Raw genomic sequence first — 23,766 nt, 5'->3', positions numbered from 1 at the left:
AGGACCCCAGACCGGCAGCGGGCTGAGCGGCTCAGCCCGCTGCCGGTCTGGGGTTCCGTCCGCTGGCTCCTGCCAGCCAGGGTCCCCGCTGCCAGCCCCGCTCATCCCACTGCCAGTCTGGGGTTCTGGCTGCTGGCCCCTTGCCAGCTGGTGTCCCAGACGCCGGCCCCGCTCAGCCCACTGCCAACCTGGTGCTCAGGGTGGGGGGTGCAAGAGTCAGGGCATGGGATGTGGGGGGGCTGGGTATGTGTCGGGAGTGCAGGAGTCAGGGCAGGGGATGTGGGGGGGCTGGGTATGTGTGGGGAGTGCAGGAGTCAGGGCAGGGTTGTGGGGGGGGGGCTGGGTATGTGTGAAGGGTGCAGGAGTCATGGCAAAGGGCTGGGGGCATGTGAGGGGGTGCAGGAGTCAGGGCATGGGGGTGTGGGGGGGCTGGGTATGTGTGGAGGGTGCAGGAATCAGGGATGGGGTCGTGGGGGGGATGCAGGGGGCTGGGGTGCAAGGGGGGTGCAGGGGTCAGGGAAGAGGGCTGGGGGGGGGGTGGGCTGGGATCAGGGGGTTGCTCCCAGCCCCCTTCCCCCTGAGCGGCTCACGGCAGGAGCAAGCTTGCTTCTGCCCCCTGCCCCCGCCAGAGAGAGTGGTAGGCGGGGGGCGGAGAAGAGCAGGCTGGGTCGGGCAGGATTTTTAATGGCACGCTGCTGCCTGCCGGGGTCCGGCTCAGCCCGCTGCTGGGGTTCAGCAGCGGGCTGAGCGGGACCCCAGCAGGCAGCAGCGTGCCATTAAAAATCGGCTCGCGTGCCGTCTTTGGCACGCATGCCATAGGTTGCCGACCCCTGATCTAGGTTGTGCTGGCGGGGGAGTGGCATTATATATGAAAGAAAGCATAGAGTCAAATATAGTAAAAATCTTAAATGAATCAAACTGTGCCATAGAATCTCTATGGATAGAAATTCCATGCTTGAATAATAAGAGTATAGCAGTAGGAATATACTACCACCCACTTGACCAGGATGGTGACAGTGATTGTGAAATGCTCAGGTAGGTTAAAGAGTCTACAAAAAGAGAAAATCCAATAATAATGGGGGATTTCAACTATCCCTATACTGACTGGGAAGATGTCAGGATGGGATGCAGAGATAAAATTTCTCGACACTACTAGTGTCTGCTTCTTGGAACAATCCTAGAACCCACAAGGGGAGGGGCTATTTTTGATTTAGTCCTAAGTGGCGCACAGGATCTGGTCCAAGAGGTGAATATAGCTGAACCACTTGGTAATAGCGATCATAATGTAATTAAATTTAACATCCCTGGGGGGGGAGCGGAAATACCAGAGAAACCAACCACAGTAGCATTTAACTTCAAAAAGGGGAACTACACAAAAATGAGGAGGCTAGTTACATGGAAATTAAAAGGAACAGTCACAAGTGAAATGCCAGCAAGTTTCATGGAAACTTTTTAAAACCACCATAATGGAGGCTCAAGCTATATGTATGCCCCAAATAATTAAAAAAAAAACAGCAAGAAACCTTCCCATCCACCCCCCAAAAGCCACGTTGGCTAAACAACAGGTTAAAAGAGGTGATTAGAGACAAAAAGACATCCTTTAAAAATTGGAAGTCAAATCCTAATGAGGAAGATAGAAAGGAGCATAAACTCTGGACTGTCAAGTGTAAAAGTATGATTAGGCAGGCCAAAAAAAGACTTTGAAGAGCAATTAGCAAAAGACACAAAAACTAACAGCAGAAAATGTTAAGTACATCAGAAGCAGGAAGCCTGCCAAACAATCAGTGGACAATCGAGGTGCTAAAAGAGCACTCAGGGAAGACAAATCCCTTGCATAGAACTTAAATAAATTCTTTGCCTCGGTCTTCATTGCAGAGGATATGAGGGAGATTCTCACACCTGAACCATTCTTTTTAGGTGACACATCTGAGGAACTGTCAGAGACTGAGGTGCCAATAGAGGAGGTTTTGGAACAAATTGATAAATTAAACAGTAATAAGTCACCAGGACCAGATGGTATTCACCCAAGAGTTCTGAAGGAACTCAAAGGTGAAATTCCAGAATTACTAACTGGTATGTAACCTATTGCTTAAATCCGCCTCTGTACCAGATGTCTAGAGGATACCTAATGTGACGTTGATTTTTTAAAAAGGCTCCAGAGGTGATCTTAGCAGTTGAGGGCTAGTGACATTAACTTCAGTACCAGGCAAACTGGTTGAATCTATAGTAAAGAACAGAATTATCAGACACGTAGATGAACACAATATGATGGGGAAGAGTCAACATAGCTGTTGTAAAGGGAAATTATGCCTAATCAATTTATTAGAATTCTTTGAGGGGGTCAACAAACATGTGGACAAGTGTGATCCAGTAAATATAGTGTACTTGAACTTTCAGAAAGCCTTTCAGAAGGTTCCACACCAAAGGCTTGTAAGCAAAGTAAGGAGTCATGGGGATAAGGGGGGAGGGATAGCTCAGTGGCTTGAGCATTGGCCTGCTAAACCTAGGGTTGTGAGTTCAATCCTTGAGGAGGCCACTTAGGGATCTGGGGCAAAATTAGTACTTGGCTCTGCTAGTGAAGGTAGAAGGCTGGACTTGACTCAACTCAATGACCTTTCAAGGTCCCTTCTAGCCCTAGGAGATAGGATATCTCCATTAATTTATTTAATTTAAGGGGGAAGGTCCTATGGGACTGTTCAACTTGGAGAAGAGACAACTGAGGAGGGAGATGATAGAGGTCTATAAAACCATGAATGTTGTGTAGAAAGTGAATAAGGAAGTGTTATTTACCCCTTCTCATAACAAATGAAGCAGGGGGTCACCCAATGATATTAATAGGCAGCAGGTTTAAAATGAACAAAAGGAAGTACTTCTTCACACAACACAGTCAACCTGTGGAACTCATTGCCAGGAGATGATGTGAATGCCAAAAATGTAACTTGGTTAAAAAAAGAATTAGATGAGTTCATGGAAGATATGTCCATCAATAGCTATTAGCCAAGATGGTCACACATGCAACAACATGCTCTGAGTGTCCCTAAACCTCTGACTGCTAGAAGGTGGGGCTGGACAACAAGGGATGGATCACTTGATAAATTGCTCTGTTGTGTTCACTCCCTCTGAAGCATCTGGACTGGCCACTGTTGGAAGACAGGATACTAGGCTAGATGGACCATGGGTCTGACCCAGTATGGCCATTCTTATGTTCTTAAGCATATGCTTACATGTTTTGATAAATCAGAGACCATGTTTTCAGCTTGATTGAAAGCAAAAGGTATTGGAAACAGAAATATACAATCAAATTGTTTTCCCAGGATTTACATCCCAATTGTGATTTGGATACTTTGTATGAGGTGCAAATAAATGGGGAAATAAAAACTACTACTATCAGGCAAATGCTATAGGTTTTCAATGGATAGAATAGACTGTTTTCTTACAACAAGGCCTTTGAGTTTTCTTTAATGTGTAAGAGTATATATGTGATCACAAAATTTTGTGGAATAGCAGTCTGGGGACTTGAAATCTTCAGTTAGTCTGATCAGGGCCAGCTCTACGTTTTTTGCCGCCCCAAGCCAAACAAATTTTGGCTGCCCCCCACCCCAGCCCTGGGCTCTCACCCCCTCCCCCCGCCGCCCCAGCCCTGGGCTCTCACCCCCTCCCCCCGCCGCCCCAGCCCTGGGCTCTCTCTCTTCCCCCCACCCCCTGCACCTCCTGCCGCCCCAGCGCTGGGCTCTCTCTTCCCCCCGCACCAGCACCCCCTGCCGCCGAAGCCCTGGGCTCCCCCCACCAGTGCTGACTCCGCCCGCTCCCCCCTCGCCTCCAGCCGGTCCGGTGCTGGGAGGGTCAGAGTAAGCAGTGGGGCTCACAGGCCATGCCTCAGTCCCTAGGCAGCTCGGGCCACTTTGCCCAGCCCCGGCACCTGCAGGCGGCTCCCTGTGCCCCACAGGGCGGCCCCCAGCCCGAGTCTCCCCCGCTCGGAGCCTGCCTGGCCCAGTCACAAGGTGCGGCGCTGCTCCCTTGCGGCGTGAACCCTGCAGTGGCCCCTGGGCACCCCCCGCGCACAACGTGCTGCTGCTGCCAGGGCCGGCTCTAGGCTTTTGCCGCCGGAAGCAAAAAAAAAAAAGGGGGGGGGGGCAGAATGCCGGCCTTGAAAATGTGCTGCCCCAAGCATGTGCTTTTTTGCTGATGCCTAGAGCCGGCTCTGAGTCTGAGACTGTGAATTTAACATTGCTGTTGGGTCATGTTGCCATAAGCGCTTGTTGGGAATTTTCTCTTGAAATGATTTTCTGACAGAAAATACAGCTTCTTCAAAATCAATTTGTCCCTGGGAAAATCTAGATTTTGTTTAAAAAAATAAAAATAAATCAATTTTTCTGTTATGAGAAGCAAAATGAAATACTTTGTTTCAGGTCAGTTTGTCTTGAATGAGAGTATTTAGCTTTGTTGAACTGACTCAAAACATTTAATTACAAATCAGTTCAATAAAACATTAAAATAGGCTTCTTTATCAGGACTTTGCCTTTTGAGAGTTGTAGTTTGAGCCACCATTCTCTCCTATTGACTGAGCTCTTTAGAGGACTATATCTCCCACAATGCAATAAGGATTTCCTTCTGACCAAGCACTGCATGGTGGATCATGGGAATGATACCTAACACTAGGTGCATCATGAGAATTGTACTCCAGGTAGGGAACCTGACCCATTGGGGAGAATGGGGAAATCAGAATCCCAAACAACACCTGCCATAAAGCAATGGACCACAATGGGAAAATATATTTGAATGTTGAAAGAACTTCCCTATATTTGCAAAAAGAACAGGAGTACTTGTGGCACCTTAGAGACTAACACATTTATTAAAGCATAAGCTTTCGTGGACGACAGTCCACTTCTTCGGATGCATATCTGTTCCCTATATTTGTAAATCCCTTACAATTGGCAATGATCTTGGCAATCTCAGCAGAGAAGTAAGGATTGACTGGGCATGGAGACTTTCACCCCTACTAGGACAATAGACGGGGGAAGCATGAACTTTCCACTGCTGTACTATATCTCTTCTTTGGATAAACAGAGGACTTCATCTCCAGAGTTTAATGTTCACCCCCTTCCAAGAGCACTAAAGGCTCAGTCCTGTAAGGTACTAAGTGCTCTGGCTCCCACTGAATTTGTTGTGAGCTACTAGGCGCTGAACACTTTTGAAAAGCAGATCACTTTTTTAAGTGCTCAGATATGAACTTAGGAGGCTAAGAGACTCATTTTTTAAAATCTTGGTTCTCATTTCTAATTCGCCGTTTATGCAGCTGGTTTACTTTTTGCATTTCAACAAAGTTGAGGCATTTTAAGCTAGATTGGCCTGTTTATCGTTTTATTTTTATGGCACTTATTTCCATAGCACAGTAACTGAGCAAAAGAGATGAAATCTAAAATTCATTTGGAAATTTAAAATAATTAAAAATCTTGAAATTATCTCTATTATGTTATAAAAAAATTCCTTAATATAAAAATCTATATTTTCACCTAAACAACTTGTCAGTCTCCCTTTAAACTAGTTAAATCCAGGGATCTCAATAACAGGAAATAATCAAAATATCTCTGATGTGTAACAAACATTTGTTAAACTTTTCTTGAACAAGCAGACTATATCCCTTCTGCTCTACGTTGCTTGCCGTGTTATGAAATGTGAAGAACAGTTTTGTTTTATGCATCAAATTTATATTATGCACAGATTACCATTTCCACATGTATTTACAAACAATTTAAAACACATGAATAAATCTAAATTGTCAAAAAAGATCCAGAACTATTTTCCTCTCCTCCTCTCCCTGATACACAAAGGGAATCTTCCTCTCCTAAACCATTCCATAGGAAAAGCATGCATAAATAGATATGCTTTTAACAACATTATGACCTTAACCAACAGTGGGCAGTACAACTGTGTCAGCTGAAAACCAGTTTTAAACACTGGCAGAAATAGAATGTGGTGGGATCCGGCTTCTGTAGCACAAACTGACAGTGCTAAAGTGTTGTTTTTGAAACCAAATTATCAGCAAATAATTATCTCTGTTGCCTGATTGTTTTATTCCCCTTGTGTGTAAAATGGAAAGTGGATTCTAAATAGTGTGTTCGTAAAAGGTCTGGGCTTGATCCTGATCTCACTTACACCAGTCTAACTATGTGGAGTCCTTGCTGATGTACACCATTCCAAGTCAGAGCCACAGGAGGCCCTATATGTTTATTTTAGTGTTTAAGAATGGTTATATTTATCTCATAGTTGTGTCTTGATTTGGTTTCTATTGACAAAACCATGACTTAAGAAAATGTTTGTGATGACAAGAACAGATGTTTCCAGGCAGCTTGCCATAGCGCGCGCACACACGCACACACACAAACGCGCACACACACACACACATTCTAAATAATCTAGTGTTTACTTGTAAGCTGGTGTTGGCTGTTCCATTTTGCCAGTGAATAATGACGACTAGTAGCTATTACTGAGTACTTTAAAATCCTGACTTGACAAGAAGGGAATAAGCTGATAACTGCCTCTTTGTGTAGTACAATCTATACCGTAGACTGGAATACAATTGCTGTAATCACCATAACAAATCTTATTTGGTAACATTTTTCCAAGTCACTTAAGGTATGTCTACACAGCAATTAAACACCTGTGGCTGGCCCATGTCAGCTGACTTGGACTTTGGCTGCAGGGCTGTAAAATTGCGGTGTAGACATTTGGGCTTGGCCTGGATCCCAGGCTCTGGGACCCTCCCCCTCACTGGGTCACAGAGCTTGGGCTCCAGCCCGAGCCCAAACATCTACACCACAATGTTACAGCCTTGTAGCCGGAGTCCTGTGAGCCCAAGTCAGCTGACATGGCTGTGGGTGTTTAATTGCAGTGTAGACATACCCTCTATGACTGGGATGGAAACCTGAAAGCTAATAGAACAGATGGCCATTAATTGAACAACTGGCTTGTATTTGTGAATATTGGTAGTTTTAATGTAAGCTAGAAACCTTTAGTAGCAACGTGTGCAACAGTCAAGTGACAAAAGCTTGTTGGAGTTGGCAGCTGGGTGGAAACTATTTGAACTACAGCCATAAGAAAACCTCTAATTCAGAGATCATCTTCCGTCAGAGAAATTCTCCAACTTCATTTAAACCAACATGCTTAGGAAAAAGTATTCCTGGTTGCTTCCACTCAGGCTCATCATCAATTGTAAAGATTTTTTTTTTTGTATGTTTGAAGAAATCAGCAACCCGTGTTGTGTTTTAATGAGCAATAGGGATTGGCACAGTCATTCCTATATCAAGCAAGGGGAAGGAAATTCCTTGCTTGAATGGCCTGGCAGAACTTGGGCAGCTGGAGAGTTGTTGTTGTTGTTGTTGTTGTTTTTGGAAAGCAAATAGGTGAGAGGGGTTTATTTTGGGAGCGAACATGAAAGAAATAACTGGAAACGAGGAAGCTTGTAATTAGGTTGTTCTATGGACAAGATGCTTCTCCCTACCACAGCAGAATACAGGAGCAGAGTTGAAAGATTAGAAAGACTGATGGGGGTTAGGACTTTGAACTAATACCATGGCTGTGATTCTCAGATAGGGTGACCAGATGTCCCGATTTTATAGGGACAGTCCTGATTTTTGGGTCTTTTTCTTATAGAGTCTCATATTACCCCCCCACCCCACCCCATCCTGATTTTTCACATTTGCTGTTTGGTCACCCTATTCTCAGATAAGGAGCTTGGCTCCCAAGTCTTGTTTCAAATCTCAAAAATCCTGATTCCCCATGAAAGGAATGGTACAGAGAGTTTGCAGAGATATACTGACAGTGTCCTGCTGCCTAAGCGAGAGCCCGTTAGTGACTTTGGTGTGAAGGCAGAAGTACTGTACTGTAGAGTATCGGGGGTAGCCGTGTTAGTCTGTATCCGAAGAAGTGAGGTTTTTACTCACGAAAGCTTATGCCCAAATAAATCTGTTAGTCTTTAAGGTGCCACCAGACTCCTTGTTGTTTTTGTACTGTAGAGTGTATCTAAAAGACAGCATATTTTGAAAATAGTTTGTAACATTGAGGTGGTACTCTGCTCAGTCAGAAGCCACGACATAAACTCTCTCTGAACGTAAGGCACTCAGGTTGGGGAGAATTGTGAATGACGTTTCACTTATCACAAGATGCTGGGGAAGTAGGGGGATAATATGGTTTATTAACAGTTAAGGGTACAGGTTTCTAACTAATACATTTAAATATCACTTGTAATACTGCCTTGATATCCCATTTAGTCGAGAGTCAGAGAGGAAGAACAATACGCGTATGGCGATCTGTCAGCTTTTTTCTAAACGTGGAAGTGGTGCACTAATTTGTGGATGTCGTACCACTGCCCTCTACTGGGTGAAATATTGTCAAATTGGTTTATGTACATATTGGTTCCCCCTGTTGGCTGAGCTAATGGAGTTGCCCTTTGGTCTAACTGGGACAAGCAGGGCTTAACCTGTAACTTCTAACAGGCCTTTTAGCATAGTTCATGCTCCAGAGAGGAGTGTAGAGAACTACCCTCGGTCAGCATATGTACCTTCAGCCTATCCTCCTTTAATTCCCTCCTTGAGATGCACTTCTTCAAACAATGCTACAAAACCTAGTCATACATCTGCCATCACAGTGAGGGGAACACAACCCCCTTTTTAAAAGAATAAGACCACCAAATAAATACTGTGCCACTACAAGATGTGTGCCAGACTCTGCCTCTTGCTCATCCTATTTTATGTGGCCTCCCATTCTCTTTGCTATGCTTGTATGTTGTCTGCCTAGATTGTAATCTCATTGGATTCATATTTTTTTACATGTCTATAAAACCCCTAGAATATTATGGCCCCTACACAACTAATATCATGCCTTTTTGAACTGTGTACCGAGCTCCCCCTTCTGGTATGGAGGGGAAGATCTTCTACCTCCACAGCAGCATCACCCTCCCTTCGTGCACACATCTCCTCAGCTCCACATAGGATTCACCACAGGCTTGGGGATCTGCATGTAGGGAAAGGATGGACAGTGGGAGGGTCAAAGAGGGGGTGGGGGTAGGGTTTGGGGGGACAAGTGGCATCTCCTGTATCCCAGCAGAAATCTCTCTGAGGTCCACACCAGAGATCGTTTGTGTGTATGTGGCCCCGAGTCCTTTCCAGTTCCACAAGAACCCTGCAGATGTGAGGGGGTGTGGGCCAGACTCTTTCTTTTTTCTGCTTTACGTTAAGTGTAACAAGCCTCCTTCCAAACACCCCCTCCATTACCTAAACAACACTTTGGCTGGCATTACTTTCTTTAGAGGGATTCCATAGCTTAGGGTTACCATACGTCTGGTTTTTCCCGGACATGTCCGGCTTTTCGGACATCAAACCCCCATCCGGGGGGAATTGCCAAAAAGCCGAACATGTCCGGGAAAAATACTGGCCGGGCACTTCCTCTCCCGCGGCTGCTCTGCTCCTCCCCGGACTCAGACTTCGGCTCTGTTTAAAAGCCAAGCTGCCCGAGCCAGCGCTACCGGCTTCGGGCAGCCCCCGTGCCTCCAGACCCCAGCCGCCGGCCGGGCACTTCTCCTCCCCGGCTCCAGCTGCTCTGCTCCTCCCCGGACTCAGACTTCGGCTCTGTTTAAGAGCCAAGCTGCCCGAGCCAGCGCTACCGGCTTCGGGCAGCCCCCATGCCTCCGGACCCTGCTCCGCCGGGGCCGGGTGGGAAAGGGGCGTGGCTGGGGGTGGGAAAGGGGCGGGGCTAGGGCCCGTGGAGTGTCCTCTTTTTTTATTTTTTAAATATGGTAACCCTACCATAGCTGGTGTTGGTATTACAAGCTTAGTGGATGCTGGATGTCTTCATGGTGCAAAAGCCCATAATCGGAGTGGGGCTGGACACTGTGGGACCTAACAAAGGGAAAAGGACCATTTAAAAGTAATATTATGTTTGACCAATAATGGTCACAATCTTCAGCTTCTTACTCAGATAGAACTATCAGTGAGAGACACCCAACAAGTAGAGTTTTGTGTTGAGTACAGACTGGGATTGGGCCTTGTCCTGTATTTCAATGTAATATGTTAGGGCTGCATTCTAATACTCCTCCCTTGTTTTGATATGGACTTCAGTGGGATGATTTGTAGAGTAAGATACTATTCAGAATCTGTCCCTTGTAATTTTTTGGGATGCTAAAATAATTCTAGTGCCATGTGTTTTAACCCCTGTTTGAATTTATTTTGATTCAGACACCAGGCTTGGTTACCAAGCCAGTAATTGACAGCATTCTTTGTCTGCGGGATCAGAGGTGGAAAGAAGTCCGGAGTATACTGACCCCGGCCTTCAGCGCTGCAAAAATGAAAGAGGTAAGATGCAGTAAGTGCCATCGCTTTAATCCAAAGAATCTGATGTTTTGTCTTCTGCAAGCACTTTCCTTGTATGCTGCACTTCAAGGATATTTAAAGGACTGTCAACATGTCATTGTCAAACTGTTCAAGCCCCATTGTTGTGTGTGTATCAACACGAGGTGGGCCAGAGCCTCAGCTAGTGTAAATCAGCATAGCTCTGTTGACTTCAGTACAGCTGTGCTGTTCTGTATCAGCTGAGCATCTGGCCTTATAACTTTCTCCAGTAAGAAATCAGCATGCTCATAAAAGTGTAGCAGATGTAATAAATAAATAAACTTTTAAAAATAAGCTGCTCTGATGGACTAAAGTACAGAAAAGGTTAATGCTCTCTACCAATCAGAACACTGCTTTTCAGTATTTGCAGAATTAGCAGCTCTCACTTTAATGCACGAACCTCTGTCAGTCTCTTTTCATCCCCCTCTCCCCTTTATTCTTTAATTCTGGGATATAATAGAAATAGGTCACTGGAATAGAATGTAGTTGCAAGATAAATACCACTGACTGAAAATAAATATCTTTCTGCTAATTTTCTGTAAATTTCTCAGCATTTATTTACAGTAGGAGACCATTATCTTATGACAAAGTTGTATTCCATTGACACTATATCTCTTAATTAAATGCAGAGTAAGGATTGACTGGATAAACTCTGCTTTAAAACAAATCTTCCTTTTTTGCATTTATGCTGAAAAGGAAACACATTCCTCACTCTGGTGCCCAGTTCTTGGTTGTAAAATTTTCCACTGGGCAGAAGCTTGTGTTATTTTGACATGTTGCTGTCGAAATCCACAGTAACATCTAAATGCGTCTGGCTTCTTTAGCTCTATAGACAGCAGTTGCTTAGCAACACCAGCTGTCACCTCCTTATTATGGTAAATTCTAATTGGACATAAGCCTGGCAAGGACCACTGATTAATCAGAACTGACAATATCATTGGTTATGCATCTAGACACTGACTCTGCAACTGGCTTGATAGCAAATTTCATAGACGGGATTTTTAAATACTCAAATGATTATTCAGCTGAAGAGGAGAGTTTTTTGCATTTCCTTAGCTAAAATTAATCTCTCTTACTGCATGTCTTCAGCACAGAGCAGTTCCGGGGCTTCAGCTTTTTGCTGTTTAAACTAACAAAAGATAAAACCAATCACCACCTGGTTTGTACAGAGCAACCCCTGCTGGCGCCAGTCAGATCTATGTTAGGGGGGAAAAAGATTCTTTGGACATTGTGCTTTGTGGTGATGATGCATATAAGTGTTTGCAGAGTTAATTTTTTAATGTGGGAGGAGAAGAATCCACACTCACATCTCATTCTGCTTGGTAGCAAAGGAACACCACCAAAGGAGATTAAAGCTAGAGGATTAAACCCTGTGCTGACTTAATGTCTAGCAGCAAGCTCATATGTGCATACGGTAACATTTATGTTTCAGCCTTCTTCCACCTTTTGCTCCCTGTTCCAAACTGTGTATGCTGAGACTGTTAGCATGCTGTTAGTTATTAGAAAAAGAAGACTTTTCCTACTCTGTTGTACAAGGTGACGAGGGGAGTGTTCAAGTCTAAACAATCAGGGAAGAGCTTCCTTCAAACAATGCTACCTCTGTTCCTCTGTGTTGTGTGTGTCTGGAATGCCCCACTCCCTTTTGTTGATAAATGTTATCCCCAGTTTAGGGGGATCCCCACAAGTAACCTAAATCAGTTCGCTCAGTTGCTTCAGCAGTATTGTTCCATACTTATTCTGTTTCTGCCTGCCACTGTGCTTGTTTTTTTCCAGCAGAAAATGATACATCTGGGTACGGTGCTTTCCTGGTAGGGGTGTTCTTGGTTATTTTAGATGATTCTGTGTGAAATTAAATAACCTCTTTTGAATGTATATGCTCCTCATCCTTGTATATCATTTTAAATCAAAAGTGGTATTCTGTCCTGGGATTTCAGTTTAACATGATTTAACTCCTCGCTCACACACGCTTCTCTCCGCTGCTTAATGTAGTAGTCATACTAGAATTTCTCAAAGGAAATCAATACTCATTCATTGGTATCCATCTCCCCTTTTCTTAAGCCACCCACCTTTAGTACTTTCTACAGAGCCTCTGAAGTACTGCAATAACACAAAATACTAGTTTTTAGTATTGGCCATACTACAGCAAAGCCTGGTGCTCAGAACTTTTCTATATAGTTAATCCTATTAGTGTTTCCATTATAAAACCCGTTTTTCAAGGAATTACAAATTGGCTGCTTTTGATGTAAAATTTGGCATCTAAGAGTCTGGGCGAATTGCTTGTATTTTTTTTCCTCCTGCACCTTTTTTCATTTCTGCCAGGCTCAATCCAGACATCATAGGTTGGAGTTCATTAGCCTCTAACACTTCAGTGTGGTATTGCATTTTAATGGCGTTTGCACCATATCGTTGTCATGTTACGATGCTTCACCTGCAGGGTCTGTCACCTGCAGTCCTATCCCAAGAGTGGGAGTGGCAGGAAATGGCCAGCTGCTTGACGAATAGTTCTTCTTTCCAGGAACCTGTCCACCTCTTCTCTCAGATCATTGGGACCTTAGCACAGGCCTGCCTGGCAGTAAGAAAATGAACCCCTTTCACAGTTTTTTCTGGAGCACTTGCATCACCATGGCCCCTGGTGTTCTACTATGCCCTGGTTCCCTGGGGCGCTAACAGGCTCTTCCACAGCATTTACAGAGGCTGCAAAAATCCTCAGCGAGTGCTGGGAGTTGCACATGAGCAATATAGGTTACAGCTCCGTTCTGAACAAACCATTATCTACCTGAATGCTGTAGGATAACAGGGAGATTGAGGCCTGCAGTACGGCAATATTCTAATGAACCTGTGTGCTGAAGACAACCAACACAGCTGCCAGATAAATTACACACACACCTGGAGAACTGGGTCTAGGAACCCTTGTCCTTCAGTTTTAAAAACACTGGCCTCTACTACTTGAGCTACAGCTTCAGAGCTGGTAGTAACAGTAGGCTCCTTATTCACTCTGTGGGCTAGTCACTAGGGGACAACATCACATGCAGAAAGCTAGTACTTTACATTAGGGGCAGTTTTTCTGTGTCTGGATGGGAGACCTGGGTTGACAGACCTACAAGGCCCTCACCTCACCTTGTTTTTCCAGAAAGCCAGGGGAGTGGTGTGATTGAGAAATTCACTGAGGGTTTTCACCTGACTCTGTGGTATTCTGAAAAAGTCAACCAGAGGCAGACACCAAATATGGAAAATTTCAACAAAGCTGAGCATTGTTAATTGTTAGGTGACCATGCCGGTACTGCCTATATTAGGAGAATTGTTTTTCTAATGTGTTTCAAAATTTTCTATGCGGCTTCCACAACTCATTCACCCTGAATCTCCTAACTTGTTTGCATTAAAAGTTGAATGCTATTCGAACGTTGTTTTTATGAAATTCCATATGCTGTCTTTTCTCCCCTTTCTTTTTCTTTTTCTAATAAACACAAAAGGCTAGTAAAACTAGTAAAACAGCTCACTCTCATTGGAGGAGGTTTTAATGCTTGTTAGTGTGAACCACTGAGCTATTGTAATGACAAATGCAGTATAAGAACATTGCAGGATCGAGGCCTGAGAATCAGTCAGATGTGTTGCATGGACCTCTGCACTCATGTGGAGCCCCATTGGAGTTATCAGCAAATCTGATTGCAGGATAGGCCTTAGATTATAAATGCTTTGGGGTGAGGCACATATCTTCCTTTATGATTGTCCAGGAGTAATAAATAATCAGATTAGGAGAGACAGCACAAGACTGGGAGTCAGGAGATCTGGGTTCTCTTCCCAGCTCTGCCAGTGACTTCCTGCATGAACTTGAGAGAGGCACGTGAGTGCTCTGTGCCTCAGTCTTCTCTTCTGTAAAATGGGGATGATAATACCTGCTTCACGAGGTTGTTGTAAGACTTACTTCATTAGTGATGTCAGTCACATGCTTTGAGGTCCTTGGATAAAAGATGTGTTAGAAGTATCATAGCTACACCAAGATTCTTTTAAAGTTCTCTCCAGGTATGATATAATAAAGCAAGAAAAGATGTTAGGATGTTTGTTCATGCTGTGGTGATCTTGGTGCCCTATTTAGCATTTCTTGATGAAAGTAAAGAATACACTTCTGATGATCCTGCAGTTCTGGACCCCTTGTCAGACTTGATAAATAATTCTTCTCTCTTTTACTGCCCACACCAGCAGAATTCTATTGATTTTTATTTATTCTGATTGTGCTGCAGTGCTCTTGCCATATCCTATCAGTATACCTGCAATCCTCTCGGCCATTGCCACCCGTTCAAACAAAAAGTTCAAGTGTGCAACACAGTGTAGCATTGTTCTAAACAATCTGTGAAATGGAGCTTGTGTTAATGCTGTTTTTCTACCTAAAGAGAGTTGCAAAGCAGAACTTGTGATGATGATGTACAAACAATGATTTAAAACCCCTCTCATGCCCATTTCAGATATTTGGAGCTAGCAGATCCAACTAAAAAGAAGAGTCTGACAGTGGCAGCTGTGGGTCAGAATTCTGGGTGTAGCTCGGTAACTCCCCTGAGTTCTCCATGAGTCAAAGATGTTTGGAAAGTGCCTCTCAGGACTGTGCCGTGGTTGCTGGGCTTTTCAGCAAAATGCTACTGTTTTAGGGCTCCTTCCTGAAATATGCCAATATGTGTTATGCAGTTTGGGGAGCTGGAGCAGTTGTCCCACATGCGGGTCCTTCATTAGGAAAAGCTATTTCACTGAGTTAACAACAGTGAATGACACAGAGAATTGCGATAAAGGGAAGTTAAAAGGGAGAGAAATTTTGGGTGACTGCATATATTAGGGTTACCATTCGTCCGGATTTACCCGGACATGTCCTCCTTTTTGTTCTAAAAATAGCGTCCGGGGGGAATTTGTAAAACACTCAAAATGTCCGGGATTCCCCCCCTCCCCCGGCAGAGCAGAGCGAGCAGCTGGGAGGGCTGCAGGAAAGTCCCGGGCCGGACTCCAGAGCAGCTGTAGAGGAGCCGGATCCGCCCTGCATTCTGAGCCGGCAGCTCTTCCCTGCAGCCCGGTCCAGCAGCACTGTGCAGGGCCAGAGACCGGGTTTTGTTGTGCTGGGGAGCGCAGCCATGTGTCCGGCTCGGCTCGCACAGAGCCCAACACCCTGTTCTGAGCAGCAGGGTAAGGGGGCCAGGGAGGTTCTGGAGGGGGCAGTCAAGAAACGGGGGGGGGGGGCTTTTTGGGGGGAGTGGAGAAAGTTTTGGGCAGTCAGGGTACAGGTAGGGGGTAGGGTCCTGGGGGGCAGTTGGGGGGGGGTCTTAGGAGGGGGCAGTTAGGGGACAAGGAACAGGGAGTCTTAGGTAGGGGGTGGGGTTCTGGAGGGCAGTTAGGAGCAGGGGTCCCAGGAGGGGGCAGTCAGGGGACAAGGAGCAGGGGGGGTGGGGAGCTGGGAGTTCTGGGGGGGGGGCTGTCAGGGGGCAGGAGTGGGGAGAGGGATCGGAGCAGTCAGGGGACAGGGAGCAGAGGGGTTTAGATGGGTTGGGAGTTCTCGGGGGGGCTGTCAGGGGGCAGGAGTGCGGAGAGGGATCGGAGCAGTCAGGGGACAGGGAGCAGAGGGGTTTAGATGGGTTGGGAGTTCTGGGGGGGGGGCTGTCAGGGGGTGGGGAGTGGTTGGATGGGGCGTGGGAGTCCCAGGGGTCTGTCTGGGGGTGGGGGTGTGGATAAGGGTTGGGGCAGTCAGGGGACAAGAGGCAGGGAGGCTTAGATAGGGAGTGGAGTCCTGGGGGCAGTTAGGAGCAGGGGTCCCAGGAGGGGGCAGTCAGGGGACAAGGAACGGGGGGAGGGTTGGGGGTTCTGGGGGGACGGGAAGTGGGAGGGGCAGGGGCGGGGCTAGGGCGGGGCTCCTCCCGTCCTCTTTTTTGCTTGCTGAAATATGGTAACCCTAGCATATATGAGTCAAAGAAGATTATTTGTGGGGTGGGACCCTCAGTGTCCCTTCTGCCCCAATGTTAGACCCTTCACTGGGGTCTGATCAGTTAACTGCAAATGAAGAGATGCAGTTGCTTTTTGTCTTCCCTAGTGCTTGAGTATGGGAGTCATGAACACTGGCATGAGTCCCCACCCCTCAAATGATCTTTCTTGACTCTTATATGCTGTCAACCGCAATTTCTCTTCCTTCTTTTTTCCCTGGCCTCTCGTAAACTCCTGTTTCTTGCGTCATCTGGACTGGCGGGGGCTCTTCATATCCTGCCTACTTGTCACCAGGATTGGGAGATGGAGTCCCCAGAGTGGGCTCTCCATTACTGGTGCAACTGCTGCCTTATCTACCTGCTCCTAATGTTCCAGCACCAGTTCTTCATGAGCTTGTAGTTCTCTTCTCCCCCTCCTCACACAGGGCTTCTCACTGTGGGTCTGATCCAATGCCCTTCAAAGTTAATGGAAAGTGCCCCATTTACTTCAGTGGATTTTGGATTAGGCCCTTAGTCCCTAGATGGTGCCAAATGTTCTCATGTTCCGTGAGACCACCAATACCAGGGCAGGGACCCTGCCTAGCAAGTTAGACCAACTGTATGTCAAGCCAAAAAAAAAAGTGTCAACAGGGCATAATCGCTGGGTTTAGTCCTGCACTTCCCCCTCCATTGAATATATAAAGTGTGTGTGTGGTGGGAGAGAGAGAGAGAGAGAGAGAGAGAGAGATTAAGGCATGGGGTCACGCATTGAGGCCCCAATCCAGCAAAGTACTTAAACACCTGTGCTTTGCTAGATCGGCACATGAATAATGAGGATAAAAAGAAATATTAACAGCTGTCTGATTGACTGCACACAGTTCATCCTGTGCATTGAATGAGGCAGGAAGTCTGTAGAACAAATGGTATGTAATAATTTAATTAAACACTGTGTCATAATTCATGTGCAGGTAGAATTAAGGTTGCACAGGCCTTAATTCTGGCATTTCCTACTTTTGAATGCTTGGCTTTGCAACCTTAGTAACATTCTTTCAATATAGTATTTTTGGTGTAGTATTTGTGTGTATATGTATTGGGCACATTGTACCATCTATCTATAGACCTAATAGGCGAGCTGGTAGCATCGTTTATTATTAAGGGTGCCCCAAACTTCCCGTTTAAAGGCCCTGATTTCAGTTGCTTATAACTTTCCCAAATTTTAACCATTCAGGATATAATTTCATATGCTGGGTGTTTGTTTCAGCTTGAATTTTTTTTGTTGTTGAAAACTTGAGCACAGATGTCTGTGTTCTTGAAGATAAAGGTGAGGGGAAAATAGGTGTTTTTCCCCATGTTAAAAATTCTGGCAACATTTTTTGAGACTCTATGGAGCCCCCATGCTTTGAAGCAGGGCTTGAAATTTCAAAAAGAGGTGGCCTTTGTTTCAGAGATGTGCCTTTTTCTGTCCCTGGAAAAATCCATTCAGATTTGGTGGAGTTACAAGCCACAGTTCGCATGTGCTTAGTAGAGACTTGCTGGAGCTTTGCACCTAAAATCTCCTGTCAGCAGCGGCTCCAGGCACCAGCGCTCCAAGCACGTGCCTGGGATGGCAAGTCGCGGGGGATGCCCTGTCAGTCCCTGCGAGGGGGCAGTCAGGCCGCCTTCGGCGGCTTGCCTGCGGGAGGTCTGCCAGTCCCGCAGATTCAGCGGCAATTCGGCGGTGGGTATGCTGAAGCCGCGGGACTGGCGGACCTCCCGCAGGCATGCCGCCGAATCCATGGTACCGGGGACCTCCCTCAGGCATGCCGTCTAAGGCAGCCTGCCTGCCGTGCTTGGGGCGGCAAAAAAGCTAGAGCTGCCCCTGTCTCCTGTGGAAAAAAAAAGAGCATATGATCATATAATTAAAGACTGTATCATAATGGATAAGCAGAAGGGGGCTAAATTAAGGTTACCCAGGCTCTATATATGTTCTAATCCAAACAGGAATTAATTCAGGGAAGTCCTATGACCTGTTTTGCAGGAAGTCAGACTAGATAATCGCGGCAGTCATTTCTGTTTTTATAATCCATGAATTACTGTTCTCCAGCCCATATCATGCTGTCACAGTGCTGTATGATAGTGATGCCTGCTCTTGTGCAATACAGTATGAAAATCTGAATGATTATTATTGATGAACATACACAATCTTATTGCTATTTTAATTATTATTTTTAATATATAAAGGTGAGGTTTTAATGCTGTAGCAGCAGACAATTGGTTAACCAGTTTTGCTGCAGGCTGAGATCGTTATTATGGAAAATTGTTAACATGACATGATATAGTTAGGAAATAATAATCGCTTAGGGTGGAAAGGATGTTCAGTGAGTCCTGCAGAGTGTAGACCCATCCCCATGAATCAAGTTGGGAGTTTAGTACTCCTTAACCCTGTTTAACACTGTGTTTGTCTATCATCTTGAGGAAGGAACCTCCATCCACCAGCCTCTGTGATAGCGAGCAAGAGTAAGCAGCAGGAGCTGCCAATGATTGCAAAGGGAAACATACCATGCAAGCCCTTCCCTTTGCCCCTAGAGAACATCAGTGGATGATCTCCAGACACTCCCATTAAAATGGGCACCATCTGACTGGGTGATTGGTTTTGTTCCACCCACCAGCGATGGTTGGTAAAGCGGGGTTGGGGAAAATAAAACACTGTTTAAAAAAGTAATCTGATACGGAAACAATATCACCTTGAATATTTTGCTCATACGTTGTTCATCGCTCATGACACTTTTGAGTGTAAGCTCTGTGTGGCAGGGAACGTGTCTTTCTATGGCATATTGTGGGGGCTAATATTAAGGCAGATAAAATTAAATATTCAGAAATGTGGTTACTCAGAGGAGTGTGACTATGATGCTATTGAGCAAAGTAAACACGCCAGTGTACTGTGTATACATAGTGCCAGAAACTAACTGTTCTGTGCCAGGCCATATATTGGCAAGATTACGCAAGGAAGCCCCTGGCAACAAAAAAAACCCAACCCCAAGCACTCTCCTTTGGCAGATAGAAATAAATCTGGACACTGAGATACTCTTGCCATTAGATAACTGGCAGATCAAATATTTACAAGGAACATACTGTTTCAGTTTTACTCCATTATGTTACTACCAGCCAGTCAGAATGTACAGCAGCTGGAGTTCATTTACTTAACAGAAAATCATAGGTTGTGGAGCTCTTGCATTCTGATTGGCAAATGACAATGTGTAGTAAGGTAGTGGTCTCCAGGGCATAGCTGCTGAGTTTGTTTATTACTGTACTGTATTTTTTTAAAAGTTTTCTGTAATTTCTTTTCCCCCACCACCACTATTTTTTTTTTTTTGATGATTAAACAAAGGGCTTAAATTGCTCATGAACCAATAAATGTGTCAGCCTGTGGTCTTTTTATGTATTTATCATTAAGTTATTTATGCCTCCTCCCCCCGGCAAGAAAAATAGTTAAATATATATCCTGCATAGTCTTCTTATGCAAATAATTGTCTTGTCAATGTATCCCTACCCTTTAACAATGCCTGCACACATTCACAACAAATCAAATCCTTGTTAACTTCCATTTCCCCAGGTAGATTGGCCAACAAAAAAATCGTATGGGTAGAAATAAAGTGCAACAATATTCAGAGATTTCAAGGGCTGGCAGAGTATAGAAATTCCGAGCAATAGAGTGAGCTGCCTTGTCCACCACAAGAGTAACCCTCTCCACCCCCATCCCATCAGCTGTTGGAAAGCTATAACAACTGGCTGGGTGGCTGCATATCTGGTGATGAGGAATGAAGGAGAAAATAAGGCAATTAAAAGAAAATATATAATGATCACCATATGTTTAATAATCATACCTGTTTAAAATACTGATTTTTGTTTTGTTCTCCTTAAATGATTCTGTTATTTGGAAGGGTTTAACCCAGCGGTTACAAAACAACATTTCACACCATTTCAACCTGTTTAACGGATTTCTGTTAATTTCATTGAACCATTTGAGAAGAACCTCTTTGCAGGGGACTTTCCTGGCCTGGGGAAGCCAAGGGGGAAAGGAGATTGCACTATAACTTCCCTACCATCTCAGCTACTTTTGCAGAATACCAATCTGGCTTCATCAGAATTCACATTATGAGATTTCTAGTATGAGGCCCAAATCAATCCAGTTTTGAGCTGAAATAGTAATGTCCTGTTCCTTTAAGTATAGGAATGGAAGCTCAAGTGACTAACAATATTCCTAACTCGGAATGTTGCCTTCAGTAAACATATTGGTTGCTCATCCACTGATCTCTTGGCTGTTTGTACTACGGACCATGTGTTCAGATGGCACTGTGCCTGTGTACAAAGTGTTATGCCAGTTTCGCGAAGGCAGAGGTGCCAAGCAACCATGAACTTGGATGGGCAGCCCACATTGCTCTGTTGATGTAGCAAGAGGATGCAATAAGTCATTTTTTGGTAAGAGTGCCACAGGAGTAGCACAAGCCTGTTTGCTCTTATCATGCTGGTTCACATCCATGCAGAATACCTGGATAGGAAGGCAAGGAGGGTGTGGAGCTTGCGGGTGTATGTGGCTGCCAATCTAGGCAGTTTGTATTCCAATGGGTGCATATAATAGTCACTGGGGATACAATGAGGTAGCAAATCATGGATTATAGAGAAGTACAATTCACAGTCCCTGTGAAGAAAAGGACATAGCAGACAGTGCTGCCACGGGATACACTCAGATCACAAAAAGAACAGGAGTACTTGTGGCACCTTAGAGACTAACAAATTTATTAGAGCATAAGCTTTCGTGGGCTACTGCCCACTTCTTCGGATGCATATAGAGTGAAACATATATTGAGGGGATATATATACACACATACAGAGAGCATGAACAGGTGGGAGGTTGTCTTACCAACTCTGAGAGGCCAATTAAGTAAGAGAAAAATTTTTTTTTGAAGTGATAATCAAGCTAGCCCAGTACAGACAGTTTGATAACAAGTGTGAGAATATTTACAAGGGGAGATAGATTCAATGTCTGTAATGGCTCAGCCATTCCCAGTCCTTATTCAATCCTGAGTTGATTGTATCTAGTTTGCATATCAATTCCAGCTCAGCAGTCTCTCGTTGGAGTCTGTTTTTGAAGTTTTTCTGTTGTAAGATAGCCATCTGCAGGTCTGTCATTGAATGGCCAGACAGGTTAAAGTGTTCTCCCACTGGTTTTTGAGTATTATGATTCCTGATGTCAGATTTGTGTCCATTAATTCTTTTGCGTAGAGACTGTCCGGTTTGGCCAACGTACATGGCAGAGGGGCAGTGCTGGCACATGATGGCCTGTTCTTTTTGCGGATACAGACTAACACGGCTGCTACTCGGAAACCACTCAGATCACAGGCTGTGCACTAACCCAAGTAGTCAAGCCACCCATGGAACATAATTGTGATTGGAGTCTAATGGTCAGATCCACTCTTGACCATCATGTGTCATCACCTGCAAAGGACTGTTAGCAGAGTATTTTGAGGGGCATTAACCATGTGCATATCCATGTAGTGGCAATTGCTGTTCCCAAGAACCTTTTCCCCATGTAGTGATAATACTGGTCTCTGCACACTGTAGTGGACTATAACACCAGGCATTTATATGGTGCTTTGCTAACAGTCTTCAGATCTGCAAAACTCACTGCCTTCAACAGGATTCTACACAGAAGTAAGGGTCTATACATGCTGATCCCTTTTTTTAGGATTGCAGTTATAAAGAAGGTATGTTCCCTGTCCTTGAGACTGTACCATCTCATTTTGAATGTACCGTACACACTGGTCATTGTAAGTCACCATCTATATTGGGTTGGGGCATAATGGAGAAAAGAGGTGGTGTGTCTTTGTTTGATAGCAGTCTAAAGTGTAACCAGAGTTAGACAGGAACCCAACTTCTCTGGACATTCAGTCAGGATTTCCTGGCTTGCGTTTAGGCTGTGCAGCAGCCAGCGGGTGGAGCTGGCATATTCTTTGTGGTCAGAACTGAGAGCTTGTACACACTGCCACTTATGTCAGTATAACTTATGTTGCTCCAGGGTGTGAATGAGCCACCCCCAGAGTGACGTCAGTTACACCGATCTTAGCACCGGTGTGGACAGCCATGTCGACGGGAGAGCTTCCCCCGCTGACATAGCTACCGCCTCTCGTGGAGGTGGTTTTATTATGCTCATGGGAGAGCTCTCTCCAGTCAACATAGAGCATCTTTACTAGACGTGCTGCACTGGCGCAGCTGTAGCGCTTCTAGTGTGTAGACTAGCCCTGAGAAACAAGGGGTGTCTGTCCACCCCCCCTCCAAGATTCCTTCTTCCTCAGAAAAAATTACTCATGCACTGATACAGAAGATCTCGTGAGCACTGTACCATCTACTGTTTGTAACTAATATAGAGGAAATTATTGAGGTTTTTCATTATGCCATTTGTGTTCCTTTTCAGATGACTCCACTAATAAACCAAGCATGTGATGTCCTGCTGAGTAACTTGAAGGTGTATGCAGATTCTGGCAAGGCTTTTGATATCCAAAGGTATATTCACCACACTACAAATGAGAACCACCTTTTCAAAATACTTGAATAGTCACGCTTCCCCTAAATACACACTTACTTTACAAAAGGAGTTCTCAGTCTTTTTCGGAGGGTGGATCACAGCTTAATGCTGGGGTGTGTCTGATGAGACACCTCTCCTTTATAGTCATTATCACTCTAAAGGTATGTCTATGCTGCAAATAAAACACCAGGGTGCTGAGTCTCGGAACCCGGGTCAATCAGGCTCAGACTCGCAGGTCTCAGGCTGCGGGGCTAATAATAGCAGCATAGATGTTCCCACTTGGGCTGGAGCCCTGGTTCTGAAACCTGGTGAGGGCTGATGGTCTTGGAGCCCTCCCAAGCAGGAATGAATCCACTGCTATTTTTAGCCCTACAACAGAACCTCAGAAGCCCATGTCAATTGACCTGGTCTCCAAGACGCAGAGCCGTGGGTTTTTCTTTGCAGTGTACACGTACCCTACATCCCTGTGGCAGCAATTGCTTATTTGGAAAAGTAATTTTAGGAAAGTATCTAAGGTATTTGTAGCTATCTTTTAATGAAGTGTAACAGCTGAAAACAAAAAGGAGAGATACTTCAGTCTGTGTCCAATCAGCTCCCTGTAGTCCACTAGAACATAAGAATCAGTAGCGCAGCTAGGGGGGTTCAGGTGAAGCGGCTGCTTCCCCTGACCACATTCCCCAAAAGTGGCGCCTTTTTAATTTTCATACTTACTCGGCGCCACTTATGGGTCCTTCCGCTGTCTCCTCCCTCTTGCTACTCACTTCATCAACAACAAAAGAAGTCTCCTCCCCCGACTGGAACTCGTCCATCTTTCCTCTGGCTCAGACCGCAGCCGCTCACCCCGCCAGCCTGTAGCGAATGCCCCGTCCCCTGATAATGGCGGAGGAGT

The 23,766-nt window shown here is 45.1% G+C and overlaps 1 protein-coding gene across 3 annotated transcripts in view; it reads left to right on the top strand.

Annotated features, from left to right (window-relative positions):
- Positions 1 to 23,766, top strand: part of TBXAS1 (thromboxane A synthase 1) — a 337,857-nt gene that overhangs the window by 179,847 nt on the left and 134,244 nt on the right. For all 3 annotated transcript variants that reach the window (XM_054033509.1, XM_054033517.1, XM_054033501.1), the window contains 2 exons: positions 10,233 to 10,349; positions 22,767 to 22,855. In XM_054033509.1, the coding sequence (XP_053889484.1) occupies positions 10,233 to 10,349; positions 22,767 to 22,855 (206 nt within the window). The remainder of the gene's footprint in view (positions 1 to 10,232; positions 10,350 to 22,766; positions 22,856 to 23,766) is intronic.

The sequence above is a fragment of the Malaclemys terrapin genome, chromosome 1 (genome assembly GCF_027887155.1).
Source record: "Malaclemys terrapin pileata isolate rMalTer1 chromosome 1, rMalTer1.hap1, whole genome shotgun sequence".
Classification (NCBI taxonomy): domain Eukaryota; kingdom Metazoa; phylum Chordata; order Testudines; family Emydidae; genus Malaclemys; species Malaclemys terrapin.
Note: the sequence above shows the minus strand (reverse complement) of the source record. Positions and strands in the feature narration are given on the sequence as shown.